The sequence below is a fragment of the Oculina patagonica genome, chromosome 12, assembly GCF_052425735.1.
Source record: "Oculina patagonica isolate OP01 chromosome 12, crgOcupat, whole genome shotgun sequence".
Taxonomy (NCBI): Eukaryota; Metazoa; Cnidaria; class Anthozoa; order Scleractinia; family Oculinidae; genus Oculina; species Oculina patagonica.
The window spans coordinates 30,097,284-30,120,557 of NC_135769.1; the positions used below are offsets into that span (position 1 = coordinate 30,097,284).

General features: G+C 37.0%; 2 protein-coding genes, 3 non-coding genes and 1 pseudogene across 5 annotated transcripts; 3 read left to right on the top strand and 3 right to left on the bottom strand.

Annotated features, from left to right (window-relative positions):
- The first annotated feature begins 1,394 nt into the window (after positions 1-1,394).
- On the top strand, positions 1,395-3,083 carry LOC144633359 (adrenocorticotropic hormone receptor-like; annotated as a pseudogene).
- Positions 3,084-4,882: 1,799 nt separating this feature from the next.
- LOC144633068 (melanocyte-stimulating hormone receptor-like) lies at positions 4,883-6,820 on the bottom strand. Its single transcript, XM_078491840.1, has one exon. It carries the CDS (start codon positions 6,699-6,701, stop codon positions 5,658-5,660), a length of 1,044 nt encoding a protein of 347 aa, XP_078347966.1. The 5' UTR covers positions 6,702-6,820; the 3' UTR covers positions 4,883-5,657.
- Positions 6,821-12,108: 5,288 nt separating this feature from the next.
- On the top strand, positions 12,109-12,182 carry Trnan-guu (transfer RNA asparagine (anticodon GUU)). The gene has a single exon. It is a non-coding gene; the product is annotated as a tRNA-Asn (tRNA).
- A 1,503-nt stretch (positions 12,183-13,685) lies between these two features.
- On the bottom strand, positions 13,686-13,757 carry Trnap-agg (transfer RNA proline (anticodon AGG)). The gene has a single exon. It is a non-coding gene; the product is annotated as a tRNA-Pro (tRNA).
- Positions 13,758-14,422: 665 nt separating this feature from the next.
- On the top strand, positions 14,423-14,494 carry Trnap-ugg (transfer RNA proline (anticodon UGG)). Its single transcript has one exon. It is a non-coding gene; the product is annotated as a tRNA-Pro (tRNA).
- A 2,188-nt stretch (positions 14,495-16,682) lies between these two features.
- Positions 16,683-18,647, bottom strand: LOC144632175 (histamine H2 receptor-like). Its single transcript, XM_078490773.1, has 2 exons — positions 18,410-18,647; positions 16,683-17,521 (listed from the first exon to the last, which is right to left on the bottom strand). The coding sequence occupies exons 1-2, from the start codon at positions 18,645-18,647 to the stop codon at positions 16,683-16,685; spliced, it is 1,077 nt and encodes a 358-aa protein (XP_078346899.1).
- Between the last annotated feature and the right edge of the window lie 4,627 nt (positions 18,648-23,274).

Sequence of the window (23,274 nt, forward strand, 5' to 3'; positions counted from 1 at the left end):
TTTGAGAGAAATTAATATCGTTTCCTTGGCAAAATAGAAATGTTGTTTTTCAATCCCAGGACTGCTGCTTGCTGTACGATAGAGCTTCTATTAAAACTACGTACATAGATGATACGCTTAAAATAGAAATTTGATCTGTAAATAAATAAATGCCACACAGTCTCTAGATAAAACCTGGAAACAACAGTAAACAATTGAGACACTGCGTGTTAAAATTTAAATTAATATTCTGTCAATAAATGATATGCCCAAAATAAAAATATGACTTACACATCGTTGAATGATGCAAGTCATTAATAAAAAACTGAAAACAACTGTAAACTTTTCAGACACTAGGCCATCATATGCATAGTTGCTTCCAACTATAATGCCATGAGGATACAAGAAGAAAGCCATTTAATGGTTTTTGACAATAAATAAGCAATAGTCAATTCCTATCGATTATTTTTCCCTTTAAAACTTAAGCAAAAACACAGAGGGGTCATCTTCTGTCTGGATGTCAGTAGTGAACTGGGGGAGGTGAGAATGAATCTTTTCTTCTTCTTTATTTTTGTGTTTCGCGTGTAAACAAACATCGAATAGTGGCTTAATCCAGAAAGGTTTTCTAAAATAATAACTAATCTGTACCTCAAAGTAAGTCTTTCTGAAAAAATATAGCATGATAAATTTTGCATTAACTGAAAAACTCGAAAAAAATAAAGGGAAGATGAAGATGAAGATGAAGACGAAGAAAAGAAAGGAGAGCGCTACATTTAATTACAATTACTCGATAAACCCCAGATATGAGCATTTTTTTCTAAGTTTAAATTGATAAATTTTAGCGTCTGGATGGGGCTTATGGAATCTCAATTATCAGTTTCAGATGATACCCAAAGCAAAAACAGAAGAATATAACAGAAACACGATTTATAGAACTGTTTTTTTTTTTTTTTTTTTTAATTTTTTCCTTTATTGATATTTACACACTTAGCATTACATAGGTATACATTTATAGAACTGTTGAGGTAGCTATAGAACTTGTAATATAAATGTGCATAGTGTTCAAAAATTTAAACTAGTGCAGGGTTACGTAACTATTCGACCGTATATGTTCCAAAAAGCGGTTATCTATTGGACACAACACGCAGTAAAACAGCTGGTTTATTGAGCAATCATTTCCCTCAATACCCCCTTCACACTTTGATGCGAATTTGCAATTAAATATTATGTCAACATTTGTTTCTTTCTATTTACTACTTGTATTTTTTCTAGCATCTCACAGCATTTATGACAGAGATGTGTAATTTCATTCGTGAATGTAGCTTTGTTTTTCCGCAGCGCCTGCAGTCCCAAATGACACTTAATACATTGCTTCGTTAGCCAATCACAAAACTAGAATCGTTGTGTAATACCATCCGGACACCCGAACAATTGTATTTGGCGATATTCCAACCTGATGCGCTAGCGTATAGACTTTCTTGGTAGCATTTTTCTTTTTTGATATTTATACGACTTCTTGGATATCGCAATATATCAAAGTGATTTTGAAGAACACAACGAGAACAAAAACCTTTGACAAAAAAAGATGCTTCTTGTCTATAATAACAGCTTTCCATTGAACTCCAGCTTGGAATCAGACCAAACTTCGTGTGAACAACTAGATGTCTTCTTCAAAGATGCGATAAAAGATGTAATTTCTGTCTCGGACACGGTCGTCTGTGCAATGAACGTGTTGTTCGGTGTCATCGCTGTGTTCGCTAACATACTTATCTTGTTCGCGCTGTACAAAGCTTCCTCGCTGCATTCTCCATCCAAAGCTTTGTTGTGCAGTCTTGCTCTGTCAGATCTGGGTGTAGGCGCCATTGTACAGCCGCTTTTTGTAACTTACAGATGGGCACAAATCAACGGGAATCTTCCAAATCTCTGCACTGAAGGAATTATGTCTCACATTGAAGGAAGCCATTTATCCGCCGTTTCGTTCCTTACCATGACAGCCATCAGCATTGACCGGCTTCTCGCCTTACTGCTGCGTACTCGCTATCAGAGCATCGTTACTCTCAGACGCGTTGTTTTTATTCTTCTTACAATATGGCTTTTAGGCGGCTTATGGGCTTCGTTATGGATCATAAACCAACGACTTTATAGCTTGATCAGCATTCTTTTAATTCCAATCTGTTTCCTGATAACTCTTTTCTCATATGTTAAAATATACATTTGTTTACGGCGACAACTCATTCTGTTGGGAACTCTAACTCGCGCGCAGCCTCCGACATGCGTCGAAACTCTGAAAAAAAGTTGAAGCTTCTCCATCGCAAATTCGCTACAGGAAATCAGTTATAAGCATGTTCTACTTGTTTTGTGTATTTATATTGTCTTATTTACCGTATCTTTCTCATAAGATTTTAGTTGGAATTTTGGGATGGCGTACATCCATGTCAGTTTTGTTCAGTTTTGGTTTGACTTTCGTTTACGCAAACAGTTCACTCAACCCGGTGATCTACTGTTGGAGAATACCTGAAGTTAAACAGCACGTAATGAGGATTTTCTGTTCTGCGAAAACCACCATTTATACTACGAATCACTTAAAGACGGCAACGAAAAATAGGGTAGGAATATTTCCCGCTAAGGCCCATAAACTGTAAAAATACTAAAACTAAATGCACTGTTTAATATTCAAAACAGTTTTTCCGGTCCAGTAATAAAGTTCTCTCTAATATTGGCGTTTCGAGTAACACTCTGTGGTGATATATTTGGTGACAAAGTTTAAACTGAAAGCAACCACACAACTTTTAGCATTTAACACCTAAAACTCTACCGAGAACAGAAAAATCTTAAGCTAAAATGCGCTTAAAGTGCAGCTTTCCGCGTAAAGCAGCTTTCATGATATTATTTGGATAAAAGGATATCTGAGCCTACCCCGTTGACAATGCTGTAAGAATTTCAAAGGGATAAAAACCTTTATTTTCTTAGTTCTCCCCATGGTTTTTGTCGTGATAGGTTAGACTAGTTCTCGAAGCATTGTTTCCGAACAGTCTCTAGGATATTGAACGAAATTAAAAATTGAACCCACGAAGAACACTATCCTATTTAATAATAAATGTCAATGTGGACAGTTAAAGTTTGCGATTATTTGTGTGCGGCCCTATCTTAGATTTATCTCTGTCTCTCTCCGTCGTTTGCGTTTTGATAATGAGTGCATAATTTTTAATATTTGGAGGTTAACATTTAAGCATCAAAGCTCAATAATGAACATACGGTATTACAAGGTACGATATCAAAATACAGCGGTCTTGGTTTTAAGTTATAAATTACTTATTTACTAGCGAGCTTCTACGGGTCCTGTTAAAATCGTTTATTACATCATTTAGTGAAAGCAAGCAATATGATTTTTTACACTATCGGTCTCTTGCCAACATGCTACTTGTAAGGACTGATAAAATGAAAAATATCGGCTTGTGTAAACCTATGCAAACGTTATTTCTTGCTATCTACATCAATAACATGCATTTTCAAAAATATAAGTGTTCTTACAGTTCATTTTAGAATATGAGCCTTTATGTGAAGTTTGAATCCACAGCTGGAAATATTATTTCATAAAGGAACATCTGACAGTAACGTCTTTCAATAAAGTCAATTGTTGACACAGTTCTCGCACTCTTTAAATTAAAAGACAAAAATTAATTAAAGCGTCGCTATCTATTTTCAATTTCAAGCGTTTTCCAGTCAGAAATGAAAGTGGTTTGACAAGGTGTGTCGTACAAGCATTGTAATTGATACTTTACGTGGGAAAACGTCACACATATCAACAGGGCCCCTCACGTCAAATTCGAGGACAAATTAATAAAAGATAATGTCTTCTGCTAACGCGCCTTTCAGTTTTGTTTTGTAGTGGCCATTTGGAATTTGAAATATGCGATCTGTCAGTAGGAGGTCCATTCTCGTCCCGTAGCCCTTTTCGTTTCTCTTTGCCGGCAGGGCCTTGGCACGAGGAAACGAAGGGCTCTGGGGACACAGGATTTCCAGTATTTCGGCCCCGTTTTAAAATCTGTGATTTGGCTGCATGTGCCTTATAACTGGGGTGAACGGAAGTAAGAATTTCGAGTCACTGATTGACAGACTCGAGGCGGAAGTCAATAGCGTTGTTTGCTCTGATTGGTACTTTCTAAATCAGAGGTTTTCTTATCTTTGTTTCATAAAGAAAATCATCATGGGAATGTTTCTTTTTTAAGATCTATTAAAACAACTAAAACGGCCAAAACAAGCGAAACCCGTTTCGCTTGTTCGTTCGTAAACACGCTAACCTGGATAGCGTTATTCAGGCTTTCCTGAGTGCCATTCGGGCTAACTGGAGTGCAAGCAAAGTGAAGACCTCAGACTTGAACTCCGGTTAGTCTGAACTGCACCGTCGGTTAGCGTGAATAACGCTCAGGTCAGCTGTGAAAATGGTAATAGGTTTTCCTTGTAGGCCGTTACGACGTTGTACAGAATCGCCGTTACGTTTCGGCGGTTTCGCTCGTTTTGTGGTTTCTTATCGTTGTTTCGGGTTTTAATACATGCGCCAGTCCTTTTAACTATTTGAACTTTTCTTTTTTATTCATTTATTCTGGTAGCTAGGCTGAAAAATAGGTTAAATTGACCCAAAGTCTTTGATGACAAACTGTTTCGCTGACGCATTGTTTTGCAGTCTATAATATGTTCACTGTCGTAGGATATTGGTCATGTTTTTGTTGCCTGGTTGATATTACTGTATGTCTTCATATATTGACCGGTGTTGATAACAGATAGCAAACAATGCCAAATAGAAGCGAAAGCGCCGGCAATTGTGTTTGATATCGATACAAAATGCATGTGACTCTGACAATGCTAAATTGAAATTAAATTACAAACCAGAAAGAGCGTTTGAAGTTTCTTTATTTGCTTTAAAAGCACTTACCCGTGTAACATCCTACAGATAACGTGTCTTTATTTCATTTTTACAGTTTTATGAATAATGTATTGTCGGGTTTCAAAAAGAGTCCAATATAACATTTATTGAATAGCAGTCAATTATAGCATCTATAGGAAGTTAAAACTATGCTTTCTTCCATTTATTAAATGTAGTTGCCAGCCGAGTGCACTGATTTCTATTTTATCTTTTTCTTTAATTCGCAGTTTATATACAAATGTAAGCAATTGGGAAATGGCATCACACAGAGCAGACACTTGCGGCAAGGTAATATCCCATAGTTCCGGCTTTCAATGTCAAAAGCATATTTGCATACACAACTCACCAAGTTGGAAACAATTTTTTTCCGAGAGAAAAATGGGATGTTCAAAAGCCAAAACATGCGTTTATTTTCCATAAATTCACTTGTTAAAATATGGCTGAAAGTTAACAATGCAGAAACCTACGATTTCTTCGAGTGCACCGAATAACTTATAAAAGAAAATATTTAGAATTTAACTTGTTATTAAGGTTAAAAGAAAATCGAAGATATCAGTTTGGAATTACAAAAAAAAAGAGAACAAAAAGTACACTAACTTAATTGAAAGCATTTCTGATTGTCTTTCGGTAAACTTTGCATGACATATAGAATCTATTTTACAATTAGACATTAGTTATTTTTGTCTTTAAGTTAATTAAAGAAGTAACAGAGCGCATCTTTAAAAGGTATTCACTTAAAATTAACAAACATTTTCTAGTGAGGTGTATACGACAAAATTTTCACCTGGCCTCGGGAGGAAATAAATTTGACCTCTTTCACCGGGGAATGCTCACGAAAGTGAAATAAGACGTGAACAACAATTTGTTTCAGCTCTGATATCCTCCAACAGTAAATTAACGGATTCAGTGAACTGTTCATGTAGACCATGGTTAAACCAAAACTAAACAAAACAGAGGTCGAGGTGCTCCAACCGGAAATGGCTACAGCAATTTTATGACACAAGTAGGGCAGAAAGGAGACAACAAACGCACAAAATAAATAAAACATGCTAACAACAGATTTCTTATATCGCGAGAAATTAATATTGTGTGTATTCCTGATGCATTTCAGTGGGTTGACATGCCTTCCCATTTTGCATGCTTGCTTGCGAAGACAGAAATAGATTTTCAAGTAAGCGAGAAACGTTATGGAAAAGCAAAGCGGGATATAAATAATGCTTACTACGGTGTAGTTGTTCTGATTTCTTATCCAGGTTGAAGCCCACAAGCCGGCAAAAATCCAGATTCCCGCCAGCACAACAAGAACCCTTCTCAGTGTTACAACAGATTGATATTGGGCGCGTAGAACCAACGAGAGAAGCCTGTCAATGCTGATGGCTGTCATGGTTAGGAACGAAACAGCTGACAAATGGCTTCCTTCGATGTGAGATATAATTCCTGCAGTGCAGAGCTCTGGAAGGTTCCCGTTGATTTGTGCCCATCTGTAAGCTACAAATAGCGGTTGTACAATAGCGCCAACACCCAGATCTGACAAAGCAAGACTGCACAACAGAGCTTTCGATGGAGAATGCAGCGCGGAAGCTTTGTACAGCGCGTACAAGATGAGAATGTTAGCAAACACGGCGACGAAGCTGAACACAGAATTAAGCACACAAACGATTGTATCTGTCAGCAAAATAATGTCACTGTCCGCACTACTGAAAAACGTATCCAACTGTCTGCAACATCCTTTAAGTTTGTCCAGGCTCGCGTTCTCAATAGCTCCATAGGTGTGGTTGAGCATCTTTGCTTCAATCATTAATTAGCTCTCAGTTCCTCAATGTTCACTCACTGTTTTCAAAAGACATTGAGTGTTGACTTTTATATCTTTCTTTCGTGCAGACTAGCAGCTGCTCATAATAAAACATCTAAAGAGCTTTTCACGATCGAGCAATATTGAATCCACTTTCTTTTCCGGAGTACTTCAGTGCAATTAAGTGACGTCAAGAAGTCTTGATAACAATTATATAAACCGCACGCAAGTCTTCGTCCAATGATCAGTTGTTATCAGTTAAGTCGAGTCACTTTCATTGAAAAGCTCAGATATAAATTATGGCGGTTTCTTTCTGTTTGATATTCACAAATATTGATTGCACTTAAACGGTGGAGCGGTGAGACATTTGTCTCTGAAGTCGTTGCACCGTCGGCTGCATCTAAGCGTGAACACATGGGAAAAAAAAAATGGTCCGAGTGGGTATCAATGATTCATCAAAAATTTGAAGTTTGGAAAACCACTACCCGAACCATTTCGCGGTGGTATCGTTTTATCAAATTGCTAACTGTTTGCAATAAACGGACGAAAGCACAAACAAGAAGTTTATTTGTCAAGGGAACTCCTGACAACTCGATAAAACGACGCCAACTCTGTAGTAAAAACAAAAAATATTTGATGACGAATAGTGCAATGTTTGATGCCCACTCAGATCATGTGTTTTTACCATGATGAGTACTGACCATGCAACTGACGGTATCTTCATAGTATCGATTGTCATATACTTCATTTATTAAGATTTAAATTTGAAATTAAAACCGGCGAAGTGTGGTGGTGTGTAGCTAATGAAACAACAGTGAAATCGCGATTTCTCAAACCGCTCGATAACTCGAACCAAAAGTCATTTCCCTCTCTTAGTCGAACTCTGCAATTTTACCCTCGATTTTTTCGTTTCCCTGGGAGGTTCAACAAATCGGGATTCCAAAACAAAAAAAGAAACACAAACAAAAAACAAAACAAAATTATAAACAAAAAAAGAAAGCAGAAAGGAGGATCAGGAGTGTGGAGAAAAAAGATTGGTTTTCCTTAAAACTTTTTATATCATGAATCTAGTTTTAAGCGTAATTTCAGTGTGAAAACTGTGAACTGAAATACGCGTAAAAAACAGCTCTAGATTCATATTGAAATTGAAATGAATAACTGCAGGGGATCTACAATAACGTGATGCAATCTGATAACTGAAGCTCTTTAATCTCGCTGATAGGTCCGTGCTGTTGATTGTAAAGCTTAGAGTTTTGCACGGAATGCATTTGATATCTAGCTGATAAGTTTAGCTTTTGATATTGTATGTAGCAAGTCAAGTACAAGGCCCCTAAAAAGGTGTTTTAACAGTAATTTCATTTTTTCGTTTTGATCGTGACTAAGATATTTATTCCTGAAACTTCGAAAAGATATGAATCTCTTATACCGTTGTTACTTACATGACACAATTTTAACATTTGTCAGTTCTAGATCTTTTACAATGATCGCATGCACGCAAAGTTGGATAAAGACAAAAGAAACTGTCTGTAATACGGGTTTCAAGCAAAGAAAGTTTCTGTAAAAAAAGCTTAGATACACACAACTCGACGACTCGTGATTATAAGCTGTTTTTGTGGAAAATTTAGGCTGGTATTTCAAGTCTGAATCTCAAATGATGACAAAATGATTATGAATACAGCACAGGCGCGGCGTAATTGACAGATGGTTCATGTTTTATTTATTTTAAACGACCCAGTTAGAGTCAACAGTAAAGTTTGACTTAGAATGCCCCTAATTCTCCCCCCTCACTTATTACATGAAACATAGCCTGTTGAATCAAACACTGTAACGCAAAAGGACGGAGTGCCGGAGTCGCGGAGTTGTAATCGGGTTCGTAATAGCATTTATTATTATATATATAGCGAGAATTCTAAGCAATAAACCTTGCAAATAGAATTCTTTATTTGCTATATTTGACATTTGAAAAAAGCGATAAGTCCAATGACCTTCGCGTATAGCTTTCTTCACATGTGAAAAATATAACCAATCAGCATAAGATAAGATAAGATAAAAACTTTATTACCGTGTCTGTGTGTTTAGCCCTTATGGACTAATTGGGGACACAATTAAAATACCTAAAATACTATTAATAATGCTAAGCTAAAAATATTTAAAATACTTAACTAAAAACTAAAAAAAACCCCTAATATTTACAATGTCTTAAAATGTCTTAAGCGCAACAGAGTTTGCAACAGTTACTATTGTTGTCCACGTAGTCCGATAGATTGAGTTTTCTAATTTTAGTTTTGAATGCAGCCACAGTCGGCGAGTTTTCCAGGTCTTTGCTTAATTTTGACCATAGAAGTGGTCCAAGATATCTGATACAATGTTTCCCGTAGCGTTTAGTATCAAAACGCGGTAAGACAAAATCACTGTTTCTAAGCGAGTGTGTAGTGTCTTTGCGGACAAAAAGGGCAGAGACGTTGTCTGGCGCAAGCCCGTTCTTGACCTTGTACATAAGCGTTGCTGTATCTTGTAAACGCCTATTACATAGTGTGGGTAAATCTGCCCGTCCCAAGAGTTCGTTATAGGTTTCGGCGTGGGATCTGAATATAACTCTTAATGCGCGTTCCTGAATTCTCTCAAGTTTCCTTTTGTCCGATGACTTACAAAACTGCCATGTTAGATGGCAGTATGTTAGGTGAGGTAAAATGAACGTCTTATACAGTAATAGCTTAGCCTTGCAAGGTATTAAATTGCGAAGACGAGAAAGTACTCCGACTTTCTGGCTGGCGTTAATGCATAGCACACGGATATGCTCGGTGAACTCAAGATTATCGTCGATGTGAACTCCCAGTAGCTTGATTTGTTCTGTTTTTGTAATGTCTATGTCATCGATGCTGAGGACTGTGTCGCTCTTGTCCTTATCGAGTTTTCTTGGATTGATATTTAGCGACTGGAACTTGTCTGGATTTGCTTTTAAATAGTTCTTTGAGTACCAAGCCAGGGCTTGGCTACCATGAATTTTCAAACTGCGTCCAACTGTTTCGTGGTCCGTTCCCTTAACGTACATTTGGTGGTCGTCAGCGTACATAGTTAAGTTTGCGTCCTTTACATGTGATGACATATCATTTTGAAACATGTTCCAAAGTAAGGGTCCGAAGGATGATCCTTGAGGGCATCCACGTTTCATCTTTATCCAGTCACTCGTGATTTCGCCCAATTTTACTCTGTTATGTCTGTTCTCAAAGAATGATCGCATTAGTTCAAGTGAACGTCTTCCAAAGCCGTAAGCCTCCAGCTTCTTTATCGTCAAGGAATGGCTCAAGCTGTCAAAGGCCTTGCTCATATCTGTAGATAGAATATAAACAAGTTGCTTTGTATCAGCGGCCAATTTCCAATCTTCTATCAGCGCAAGCAGTGTTGTTTCGCAGCTGTGTTTTTTCCTGTACGCTGTCATTCTGTTGTACAGAGTTTTATCATAATGGCATGTCACCTGGTTGCAAAGCAACTGTTCGAATATTTTGTCGACTGCGGTAAGGGAAGTGACGGGGCGGTAGCTTGTAGTATCCTGTCTGTCTCCCTTCTTATACGCTGGTGTCCACTCACCCATCATCTAGGGTCCACTCACCCAGCATCTAGGGTAGTACGACTCAACCAATCACAGCGCGAGAATTCAAATGGTTTCCAACGAGGTTGAGAAAGCGAGCGGCAAGTTTGCTCTCGACGGCAGTTTATGTTTTGAAAACATGGTTACACGTTTTCTTCCTTTACAGAAGGTTGCCTTTTAAGAACTTAATGGAAATGCAAGCCAACAGAAACACGCTAAGCAAAACCTAAAGAATACAGCAGTGATGAAATTCATTCTTCAAAGGCGAAGTGAAGACAGGCGAAGGCGAAGTGTCAACTACAAGTGAAAGCGAAGACAAGACTTTCATCGGAACTTACAACGTGAACACATCCGCGGACTTTCTAAGAATAATCAGGCACTTTTGTGATCGACATGGTTAAGTAGATTGTATTTTTAATCTGGATTTACGTCGTAATTATTGATTAATTAACCGACTCCTTGTGTTGTCACAATTTGTTCACAATTCGCCAGTTGATTCGCCAGTAGTTTATTCGCTTGTGGCGAAGTTTCCTCGATGCGATACGAAACGAAGTTTTTAACGTAAATGTAATGCAGTGTGTTTATTTAAACAAAGTTTTTGTCTAGGAGAGTTTGTCGCCAGTAATTTTTTCTTTTTTACATGTATATTATTGAAATAGCGAATTCGCTTGTAAAGCACCGTTAACTGCAGTTGTTGTCTGTCAAAGGTTATAAACTGGAAAAATCGGCATAAAGAGTTCAATGGTTGAATTCTCGTTATATATATATATAATAAACAAATTACAGCATAGAAAGCGCTTTGTACGGATTTATATTCACGCGTTGCAAAACTTTGGAACTCGTGAATATAAATCCGTACGGCGCACTTTCTATGAAGTAATCTATATTTACGACATTGTGAACATCAAAAAATCAGAATTGAAGTCGGTGACATAAGCTCGGCGGAATCGGAGGTGTCCCATTCCGCTTATGACCCCGTTATTTTTAGCTCTATAGCTATGCTACAGTTCACATGAATTTTACAAGCTAGACCAACATTAAATACGTCTAAATTTTGGTATCCCTTCGGCGGCCAGATTAAGATGCTTCTACGAGTTGTAAAGTAATTACGTAGCTACTTTGTAATTCCTTTGGGAGGCGCGGTGGCCTAATGGTTAGTGCACCGGACTCCGAATCAAGCGATCCGGGTTCGAGCCCTGGCCGGGGTCATTGTGTTGTGTTCTTGGGCAAGACATTTTACTCTCATAGTGCCTCTCTCCACCCAGGTGTATAAATGGGTACCGGCGACATAATGCTGGGGGGGGGGGGGGGGGGGTACCCTGCGATGGACTAGCATCCCATTCAGGGGGAAATAGAAATATTCCTAGCTGCTTAATGCTACAGAAACCGGGATCAGTTCCGACAGTATGGGCCGCTTGGCTCGAGGCTTCCCTTTTTTTGTAATTCCTTTAAAAGGTGTAATCAAGGAGGGGAGAGAAACTTCACAAACAAGGAAGATTGTGACTGCAATTCAAAATATTGATTTAAAACTGTTACTGGTGTTCCCCCTGATTTGTATCTAAAGCCAGCGATGAAGAACATTTTTGGTTCCAGTGAAGAGGAGTAAGGTTGTTAGTTTCTTCCCCAGGCATGTTTTGATCTGCCCTTTTTGAACTCTTGGAAATAAACATGGGAAATGGTGGATAACTACACGCAAGGACTTAAGCAGCGGCTCAGTGAATCTTCAGTTTCATACCACGGATCTTGCTATCAGAACCTACTGGGCTTGACCATCACTGTTTAAATAAAGTATCCACACTTTTCATACAATTACCCTTCAAGTTTGTCTCCGTGGCGCAATCGGTTAGCGCGTTCGGCTGTTAACCGAAAGGTTGGTGGTTCAAGCCCACCCGGGGACGTTTCGTTTTGCTTTGATCGACAAAAAATGATCATGATATTTATAATATTATTTTTTATAGCAAGAATAACAAGAATAAGGCAATATAGGTGGCCGAAAAATACCGCACCTTCATAAACGCTCAGGGTTTTAAAACTCCTTTTTTAAACTATTTGCCATATCCATCCCATGGGGCAATACGCAGCTTGCTTTGTGGATGTTATTTAAATTATCCCTTTTTATCCTTTACTTCTGTGATTGCACTGTACAATAACTACTGAATAGATAGAAATATTCATTTGGAATTAATACGAAAATCAAGCCATTATCTTACAGAAGATAGAAAGAAAAGAAGCCTCTTTTAATACTTATTTAAACCCCACGCCTCCCTCCGTTATAAAATTGTCATGTTGTGTTATTCCAGAAATCAATAAGGGTTGAAACGTGTAACGCGCGTTCACAGCGTTTGAATATTCAGTTTTGCCAAGTACCATATTTGGAAACAACAAAGTGTATGTACGCGAAAGCTTTACACACGTGATGGTACACGTAACAACCTTTTCGGTTTTGCGGTGAAATACTTGACTTCCGACCTAAACGCCGTAAATCTCTTACAGAAACCAATGAAACTCATTTAGTGTATTCAAGTGATGTTCTCCAGACTACTAAAGGACGATTAAACAGGAGAATTTATCCAAATTCAACTTTATTCAACCAAGCTTGTTCGAAATCAAGATTACACCATTGAGCGCGAGCTGTGAATTTAATCAGAAAGGATGCGATAAAAATATAAAAAGTCTCAACCGAACCAGCAGAGTAGAAATCATCATCATCATGATCATGATCATCATCATCATCATCATCATCATCATCATCATCATCATCATCATCATCATCATCATCATCATCGTCGTCATCATCATCGTCGTCGTCGTCGTTGTCGTCGGTGTCATATAAGGTCATTTTTGGAGTTATTTTATAAATACAATTTTTGTACACATAAAAAAGAATGTGCAGTTATGAATTAATTATGAAGATTAAAAGAAGGATTTACTCAAAGGCACAGACCTGATTTGAACTCATGACCTCTTGTTCACAAAAATATTGGTATATTGAAGTACTTCATGATGGGTGCCTGGCACACTCCTACCAATCAAGGAAGCCTTCGTTAATTCGGGAAGGCTCACCGGAACTTATTTCGAGGTGTCGATTTAAAAAAGTATGGGTTTATTTTTTCCTTGTATAAATCTGGAGAAAATTGATATTGTTTTCATGTCTTTTTTTACAAACATTTGACCAACTGATTGCGACCATTTATTAAGGCCGAGAAAAAAGAAAAAAATGCGGGAATATAGCATTGGTGTCTGTTCACCAGCGTATGACGTCTATTAACCAAAAATCCCAAATTACGCGACATTTTGCGTTACTGAAAACATTGTTCTTTCAGTTAAAAAAGTGGCTATTCTACGTTTTTGCAAAAAAGTTGTGTCCGCCATAAATTCCCTAGTTCCCAAAACAAATCTCTGGGCCTGTCCGGGAGTCGAACCCGGGACCTCTCGCACCCTAAGCGAGAATCATGCCACTAGACCAACAGGCCAAACTTAACAACTTTCTTTTTATGAGGGCCTTAATCTGTGACTTATTTCATTATCTGGTAAGCTAACACCTGTCCTGTCTCGTCTTACGGTCAAGCCACTTACTATATAGAGCTAACTGCCCCTTTCCGCGTTACTGTTCTTCGTAAAATTTCATAGTCAAGTTTCATTAACATAATGATATTTCTCACACACAAATAGAACACGACTTATAAATAGAACAGGACTCCCCTTTAGTACGTCTCCGTGGCGCAATTGGTTAGCGGGTTCGGTTATTAACCAAAAGGTTGGTGGTTCAAGCCCACCCGGGACGTGTTCCATTTTGCCTTGGTCAACAGAAAATAATTCCAATATTCGAAATGATTTTTTAAGATTTCTTTTCAAGGAAAACCCAGCGTGCCTTTTCTTTTCAAATATTCAATACCAATGTCCACCACTTCTATCCCCCCCGTCGTGCTTTTGAAAGAAATATTGTATGACTGTTGCTTAGATGCAAAGATACAAAATGCAAAATACAATGGTGCAAAAAATCTTTTGTAGTATAAAGATAAAAATCAGAAGTCTTGGTGGAGGTATGGTATCACAATGGTGAACCGTTTATTCAACTTTCTGAAATAGACTGGTACCAGTTATAAAAGTATTAATTGGCAATTGATGTATCATGAAGGGCCTGTTGGTCTAGTGGCATGATTCTCGCTTTGGGTGCGAGAGGTCCCGGGTTCGACTCCCGGACAGGCCCACATTTTTTTTGTTTAGACCAGAAGCTGTTGTGGGGTGGAATTACACATGGCGAATATCTTTTTTAAGAAACGTAGAATAGTGTAATATTCTGCCCTGGCTATTGTTATTTATGACATGCATATAAAGTGTGGGGATCGCTCTGGCCTTGGACAAACCCAAACCAGCCTTAGTAGATACCAGGTAGATGGCAGAGACTTCAAACCGGCTTCCTCGTAGGGCGGTTGGGTGGGAGCCAACATCTCGACATCTTGGACTAGAGTGAAGAGCACAAAGGATAACACGTGTTCGTTTTTTTATACAACTATTTGCATATATCGTAAAAAATGTTGTGGTTAATCATCGTGGTAGAGTACAATAATAATAAAGTATTTTTCGTTTGTCTCACGACGTAATGTCACTTGTGATGTAGATCGCGACGTTTCGACTGCACACTGCTAGTCTTCATCAGGCGATAAGGTCGACTGGTCGGGTGTAACCTTTTAAAGCATGCTGCTGCGCTGTGATTGGTTGGTTTTCAACAGCTGTGATTGGTGCATTTCGATCCTCGCTGTTCCGGTGTGCTGTTGTTCCCTCAGGAGTCCGCTGTCGTTCCGTTCTCCTGGTGTTGTTGTTTTTTTTTTTTATCGTGGGCATCCATGCTTCGGGAATGTCAATTCCACTATCCCTGTTGATATTGTTAGGGTGAAGTCTTATCTGAATTGCCTCTTTGACCCTGCGTGTGTACCAGTGTGGTTCACGATCAATGAACTTTACCTCATTCCAAAGCGGGTAGTGTCCGGTGTTGTGGGTGTGCTCTGAAACGGCGGCATTTGCATATATTAATTCTTCCCCAGGGCATTAATTACCAATTCAAATTGAATTTCAATAGATAACGGTTTTTCTAGTAAAATTTACCTTGGAATTCTGATCAGACAATTACATGTACAAAATTTTTCTAATATATGAGTTGGTTATATATGTCACGATTTTCCAAATTATTTTTCGACATACAAAATTATTTTCAAGTTGAATGGAACCTAAAAATAATAGTTTTCTAACGTGGGAAATACCAAATAGGTTATAAAAAACCGTGAATAAACAAGGATGGAAAGCATTGCGCGAAGAGTTACACTCATCCTTTTGTACTTGGAAAGCTGATCTTCACCGACGGAATGCAATGCAAATGACCTGGGGATGAGGCAATGTCTCTCGGCCTTCCCAGGGATTAACTTTTGGATTTTAGAGTTTGTTAGTAGTTTTTGGCAAAAAGTGAGAATATTCAAAACACGTTTTCAATTATTTGTCGACATTTATCTGTATAAACTCCGTGTTTATTATATTTCTTTCGTTTGTTTTTGCCTCGTGTGACGTCACCCGAGAGTATTGGGAGGGCTTCTTGTGGCCGCTTTTCGTAATAATTGTTTGCATTTCTCGTAAGATTCCAGCTTTGTAAGACCGTCACGTCACTTTTAGATGAAGAACAGAAGATGTCTCTGACATGTTAACAGAGGTTCCATGTAGGGGAAGGAAAGGGTCAATGCTAACTGAGTATAAACAAACGAGAAATTTTATATGTTAATTCTATCGGTTTACATGTAAAGTACAGATGACGTCTAAAGCATTTTAGCCTGCGTTACCTTAACAACTAATCAGCAATGTTTCTGCACAGATTAATGTGATTATCTTATTTCGATGCTCTGTTGATGGTGCATTGCAAATGCAAGTATTGTCTAGATAATTGCAGACTTTTGTGACTACGACATACCAGTGTACCCGGGCAGTGTACTGCATATAATAAACGTTTAATAATAGATGACATTTTTACACTTAAAGTTCATTTCTTTATATGTTGCATGTTGTTCTGTGAAATACCCCAACCCTTTTCATAGAATAGTTACAGTATTGGATTTGGTTTCAGCAGGATAGCAAACCTATTAAGGCCTTGCTTTGTGTTTTCGCCTCGGATTTACAAGAGTATCTTATTTCTCCGAAAAAAAACAACAGCTATCAAAATCATACCATAAAAATTTAATTACAATACATTATTAAATCAGGGTAAAAATATTATAAAAAAAGCCTCACAAACCATTAGGTTCCGCCAAACCACAGTGCAATGAGGCTATTTATACAAAATAATGATGGTGTTTATTATATTGTTCACAGCTATAAACAAAAATTAACAATAAATGTTTCGAAGTAATTATCAATTAGACATATAATTTGTATTTCGATAACTCAACAGGGTTATCAAAAGCCGTTTCATAATCTTCGATTATCTTCCTGTCCCTCAAACAGTACGCAGACCTTTTAAATGGAACGCAAGTCTCATTAAAAATTGTAAAGTGAAATAAACTCCGAAATTCTTTACAAAAAGCCCTGTTCATCAAACAGTGGATCCACGGATTAACGCAAGAGTTAGATAAAGCTAACACCAAGAAGTAGTCACTCATAGGACTCGCAAGAGAGGTTACCTGGAATAAACTAAGAACATAGTTCAGTTGATCAGGAAACCAGCAAAGGTCCAAGAGTAAAGCGGTCAGAACGCACATGCGCAGAAGCCTACTTCGTATTTGATTACCGCTGGCTGTATTCATTGCGGGCGATTTTCTTACGCTCAACCAAATATGGAGAAAGGTGGCCCACGTGATAACGTTTGGTAAAACGAAGGTGACAGACACGTATGAAATTATGATTGCCTTAAGACTGCGCGGACCAAATGGATTCTTTGCCCAACGACAACCATCTTCTCCTGGTATTTTACGAAACAGACGATACAATTGGAAGAGACACGTTAAGAACCAAATGGTAATAATGTAAACAGCAAGACGTTTACTGGTGAATCGGACCCTATACTGCAGAGGCTTGACAGAGGAGAACCATCGCTCGATTGCCAGGCACATCACGAGTAAAACGGACGCTTTGCCCATCATAAAGATCAAGAATCTGGTGTCAATTAGATGGCAGAATAATAAACCAGCTGTACCCCTGGGATAAGGAAATGTATTTACCGGTACGATAAAACCAGGTGTAATCACAACAACGGCACCTATGGAGCAAAGCAACGGAACAATAAGTGTCAGTGTGTTATTTGTGCTTCATAAACACGACCCCACAAACTGTTGATAAATAATGTTGACTTACTTTATTTTAGGGTAATATTATCAATGAAAGCAAGATTGATCATAGATCAAAAGCTGAACTTTAAAATTTTCGTAATCGTGGTGAGGTATTGGGCGTGTTTTCAAAGCCATGAACTCCCTAAGACGGCGTAACTTGAAATGTTTCATATATTTCAATTCAGCTTTAATTAATTTGATATCAGACCACCACATGGTACATACAGTCGATTGCTCTCTGTGCAAACAGACCACCGAATAAAAATAACCATAACAAATTGAAAATCAATATTCTCAACAAAATGCATTGAAAGGGGCGATCACAGATCTCAATTCGTGTTGTAATTACTGGGCCTTTCCTAACGGTAATTTCTCTATAGAAACACCGTAAAGTTCTATAGTAACGATCCTCGTTACTTTCGTATTTATCAGCCTTCGCAAACTCGCGCGCAACTTTCGGGTGGCTAAAACGTGAACTATATGTGGAACAATCCTTCGTATAAAAATAAAGATATTTTCAATATAAAAAGAGTAGAAAATGATAAATCTTGTTAAAAGAAATTATATTACATCAAACAAAGCAAAATATTGCTTTTGTAATAAATGTCATCTAAAACAAATATCACATTACTTTGGTTCAGCTAGTTGTCATTTGTTTCTCGTAACATGTCAAATTAGCTGGCTTGAGGTCGCTTTTTTCGGAAAGTCGACACTTCTGGCATTCACTTACAACAAAGAAATTTTATCTACTATTCGGAGGGTTGCCACTTTTGGAATTACGGTCGTTACTCAAGTTAAACAAGTTCGTACATTCGTACCTGTCAACATGTCAGTAACTGCCAACACAAGCAAAAGGATGTTGTAAGGCTTTTTCAGCAGATATCGCTTTCTTAACAGAATCACACAAAACACTAGGTTACCAAAAAACGACAGAAATGCGATTATTCCAAATACAGCTTGCAGTGTAACTCCAGAATGGTTGCTCGAGTGAAGCGACACCTCTGTTGACAACTCAGGAGGCGTCGTGTTGCTAACCGTTGTTACAAATTGTTTCATTTTTAAAACAAATTGTCATAAAGTGACCTGAGGTAGTTCTAAAGTAAAGCTAAGGACGCGCTCCACAGCGCCCTGTAACCTTGCACCTTTTTGCAAGCAGTAACAACCAAACTTATTCGTAATGTCCTGTTTAAACAAAATAAATACCGTAATTAAAATTCGACCCGCTTATTCAAAGACTTCTAAATGGATTTCTAAATATCTCAGCTGTGATTGGTAGACTCGCTGCCTTGACAGGTTTTCAATTTAAGTTGTCTTAGTTTTATTAGCTGACCACTTGGAAATGTTTCCATTTCGCAATTTAAAGCAAACAAACTGCAAGGTTGTCGTTTCGTTATTTTGTTTTCTCTGATAAGGTCCTTTACTATTTGTTTACCACGGTAGGCCTTAAAATACGAACAAATTGCGTTTTTATTGTCACCGTATTTTCTTGAAACTTGTTCAGCATAATACAAGCATAGGTTGTCAGCATTGACACTATCTATAACAAACCGTACATTGCCACTACATTTTTAACTCCACACTTTCACTTTTTCCCAACTGGATCGATCTCTAAAATTAATGATCAAACCACAGAAAAAAGCTCTCCGTGAATAATATTGAGGAACGTTGTGGAAAGCTTATGTATCGTATTAAAGAATGAATTTAGGTGGGGTCCAGAGGATGAGCGAAAGAAGCGAATGATCTCTTATCTGTCAGTAATTTATTGTGAACCGAATTCGAGTCAGTATCCCCACAAATCTAAATATATTCCACAACAACTGCACTTTTCTCACAGTCTTTTCGTCTTTCCGATTGAAGGTTTATTTTTCCGACTTATTTAATAATTTCTGGCCAGCGATCCATTATTAACGAAAACTACAATCACTTCCGCGAGATCTTATTGTAATTTCACAATGAAACAAATTTTATTTTATGCAATTAACCTTTGTAGCTTTCATTGACGTAAATTTCGGCACAAAATGAATCAAATTAGTTAGCGGTAAAAGTTGATCATTTCTTAGCAATTAACGAATCCCGTTTTCAATATAATTAAAATAAAAACCTATCAACTATCACGGATAAGTAGCATATTCACCTTTAATTTCAGTTACTTAATCACATTTCTTCGTTGCATGTTCTTAATTTTAGGCCAACAGTACTTTGAAAATGTCTTTTCTCAAAATACTGTGAGAGAGCAAAGGAACTAAAGATTTTTATTTATTATTATTTAACCGGACCTAATCAGCAGCAACTAATCATCTAGTGCTTATTAACTTCCAGCAGAAAACTCATATTTGAGTATCGTGAGATTTACATGAAAAGCTTTTTGGAAATATAACCGACCGACGTGGTAATGTTCGTTTACTGTCTAGCCGATCGAAATGAATAAAGGAAATTATCTACTTTAAAATAAAGGAAAATATCTAGTTCTATAGAACTGCTTTTTTTGACAGCTGTCAGGGCATTATTTTCAGCTGAAACAGTCTGCTAATGCGCAGAGATACGAGTTCGTTTAAGTCGTGATATCCTTTGTAAAAATCGCGCTCTAAAAGCCGTGTTTCGTTAATTCTGGGGGGGTGATTAATCACAAAACCAGCGCAAACTGTTGAAAAATGATCGCACAAGCAAACTAGAGAATTAACGTTTTGGTAATATATAAAAAGTAAAAGATGTAAAAAAAATGCTTTTTTCATGAAGTTGCACAACTGACGGCGTAAAAACACGACTGAAACCAAGCTCACATCAAATTTAATTCATCATTAATTCCATCAAGATGTTTATTTGAAAAAGAGTTATCCAATAGACGTTCCCAGTCAATGTGGGCAATTATGGAAGATATATCAAACAGAGCTAAAATTTTAAAAAAAATAAAATAGTAAACAGTTGTAATACACGTGAAAGAAAATTTCTAAATATTAAATACAGTTCATTTTATTGCTTCGATTTTGTTATTTTCCTTTTTTCACAAACTACATTTTCCTTGCTATTTTTTTTTCTCTTTTCCGTAGGCAATGATACATGTCAGTTTGATACGTATATTTTCTTTATCGCCTTTAAACACCAAATCATATTTTCGTAAATTAAATAAATGGACTGTATCAACTGGAAAATATAATGATGCCCGAACAGCTGTCCAGTTAAGGCAGAATTGAAATACATTTAATTTTCTAATTAATTCATTTCGATTGGCTAGACAGTAAACAAGTATTATAACAGAGTCGGAAGGTTATATTTGAAGTAACGAAATTCTGTACTTCTCACGATGCTTAATATTGAAGTTTTCCAGAGGAAACAAAAACGAACGAAAAATAGTTATCCTTTTCTGCGTTGGCAGAGATTGTCGTTGCTTGGCGAAGCTGGTAACATTAAAAGTTTTCGTTATTTGCTTCGTTTTCTCCCTTAAACATCTGTTCTGGCAAATGTTATTCACAAAGGCTGTTTGCATAAAATTAAGAACATATAACGAAGAAAACATTAAATTGTCTAAAACTTACAGTGAAAATGTCATAAAAAATAAACAGTTTTAAACTAAGCATTTTTATTTATTTTTTTGCGAAAAAGGTCACCATTACAAACATGAGTTGACGTGGATGTGCATTGTGAGGCTTAAATTTTAATTTATTAAATAAGCTTTTACCTAACCGATAACTAATTTTAACCTTTATGTCAAGATCAATAAACTAAAAAAAGTTGGTCCAATTGCAAAATTAATCGCAACTACTAATTAATGTCTCGCGGAAGTGATTGTAGTTTCTGCTAATCAGTAATGGCTCGGTAGCCTGAGTGTTATTACTATGTCGGAAAACAATCCATCAATGAGAAAAGCCAAAAGACTGTGGGAAATGTGCAGTTGTTGTTGAATATATTTTGACATACAGATGACTATAAATTCAGCCCATCCATCATACTTTGATCAGAAATCAGATCTTTTTATTCTTCAACGATCCTCCGGCGAATAATTTGAAAATTTAACTTTTTCTGGACGCCAACTTAATCAACTAAGTTATCGACGATCGTGGCCGTTGAAATCACTGAGAACACCGTCTTGACAGGAAGTAAGTACGGCAACATTTTGTTTTACGTTAATTCCACGGCATTTAGGGATCCATCCGATTTTTCTCAGGGTCTTTTCTTACGTTTCCATGACAAGGTAATTGCAAAATTACAAAAATGTGTTAGTTTAACGAAAACTTAGACAGCGATATTGAAAAATCATACTTCATTTGTTTTCTCGCCAAAGAATGAGGGTAGAAGATCGTTAGCATCCCTGTCAGTGATAATAGTCAGGATTAGCGGTAACTTTGGTTACTAGGACACTTTGCTTCCAAACACAAGTATTTCGCTACTTGTTCAAGCCAATAACCTGATTGATTTTAGCCAGTAGATTTTCCTTCCTACCAGATATAAAAACCACTTGATCTAAACCAATTCATTTGTCAAGTTTTCATAAAAACATTGAGCATCAATATGAATTCGCTAATTCTATTTCAGGCTGTTGTACTCCTTTTTAAAAATTCAAATATTGATAACATAAATAAAATAATGGAATTAAGAAGGTCAAAAGTTATTGATGTTCAAAGAAAATCTGATAATAATCAATCTGGCGCATTCCTTCTCCTTATCAAGGGACGATAATTTTTCTGCCTATCATCTTCGGTTTTCTTTTTTTTTTTTTGTATTTTGTTTGTTTATTGTTTTACTACATAAAATTACAGCAAAAAAAGAAATGTACAGCACAAAAAAAGGAAAATACAGTTATTTACGGAAAAAAAAAGGTTACAAATTTTCGAGTTTACAGAACATACAATTTAACATAGCTAATTTAAATTACAAAGTGACAGGTTACAAAATAACAGGGTTTACAAAGGCCAACAACTTAGGTATATTACAGCAGTCTGATATGTAATTTGCAGGATAATTTAAAAAATAGTGACAACAACTTATCAAGGAGAGATAAGTGGGAGTAGAGGTTTCCACTTTTCATAATGAAAACCAACTTTATTATTTTCTCTCGCAATAGAACGTTCTATATAATATGTATTCTTAATTTTTTCTGTTAAAAGCAGAATAGATAATGCAGTTTTGTTTAGTTTACAACGATACAGAAAGTATTTGCTTTCCAGGATAATGTAATTTGTCAAGTTATTGTGAGTTTTTACGTCTTGGTTTCCGAAAAAGATATCTTTTATGTGTAGAGGTCTGCTCCACTTCAGTTTTTCTCCGAAAGTAGAGCATACTTCACTCCAAAAAACTTGAACTCTCGGGCAGAGGAAAAGAAAATGTTCTATGGTTTCTATATCATTTCGCAGAAATGACATAGAGGAGATTCAATTTTCTTAAACTTAAAGAGCATGTCATTTGTATATAAGATTCTATTAAGTATCTTATACTGAAATTCCCGCAGTTTTGTGCTTAGTGTTGCTCTTATAGGTGTTAGATAAATTTTGTTCCATTCTAATTGAGACTCTTCGGTGTTAAAGCTTTCTTCATATTTCTTCCTAGCAGTAGGTTTTGTGCAAACTTTTGAGACGAATTTATTATAAAGCGATTTCGACTGAACGTTTTCAAGTGGGATTATATTACTTCCGTAAATTATATTAAAAGAATTAGGCTCGAAGGGAGAGGTGAGATGCGCTATAGATGA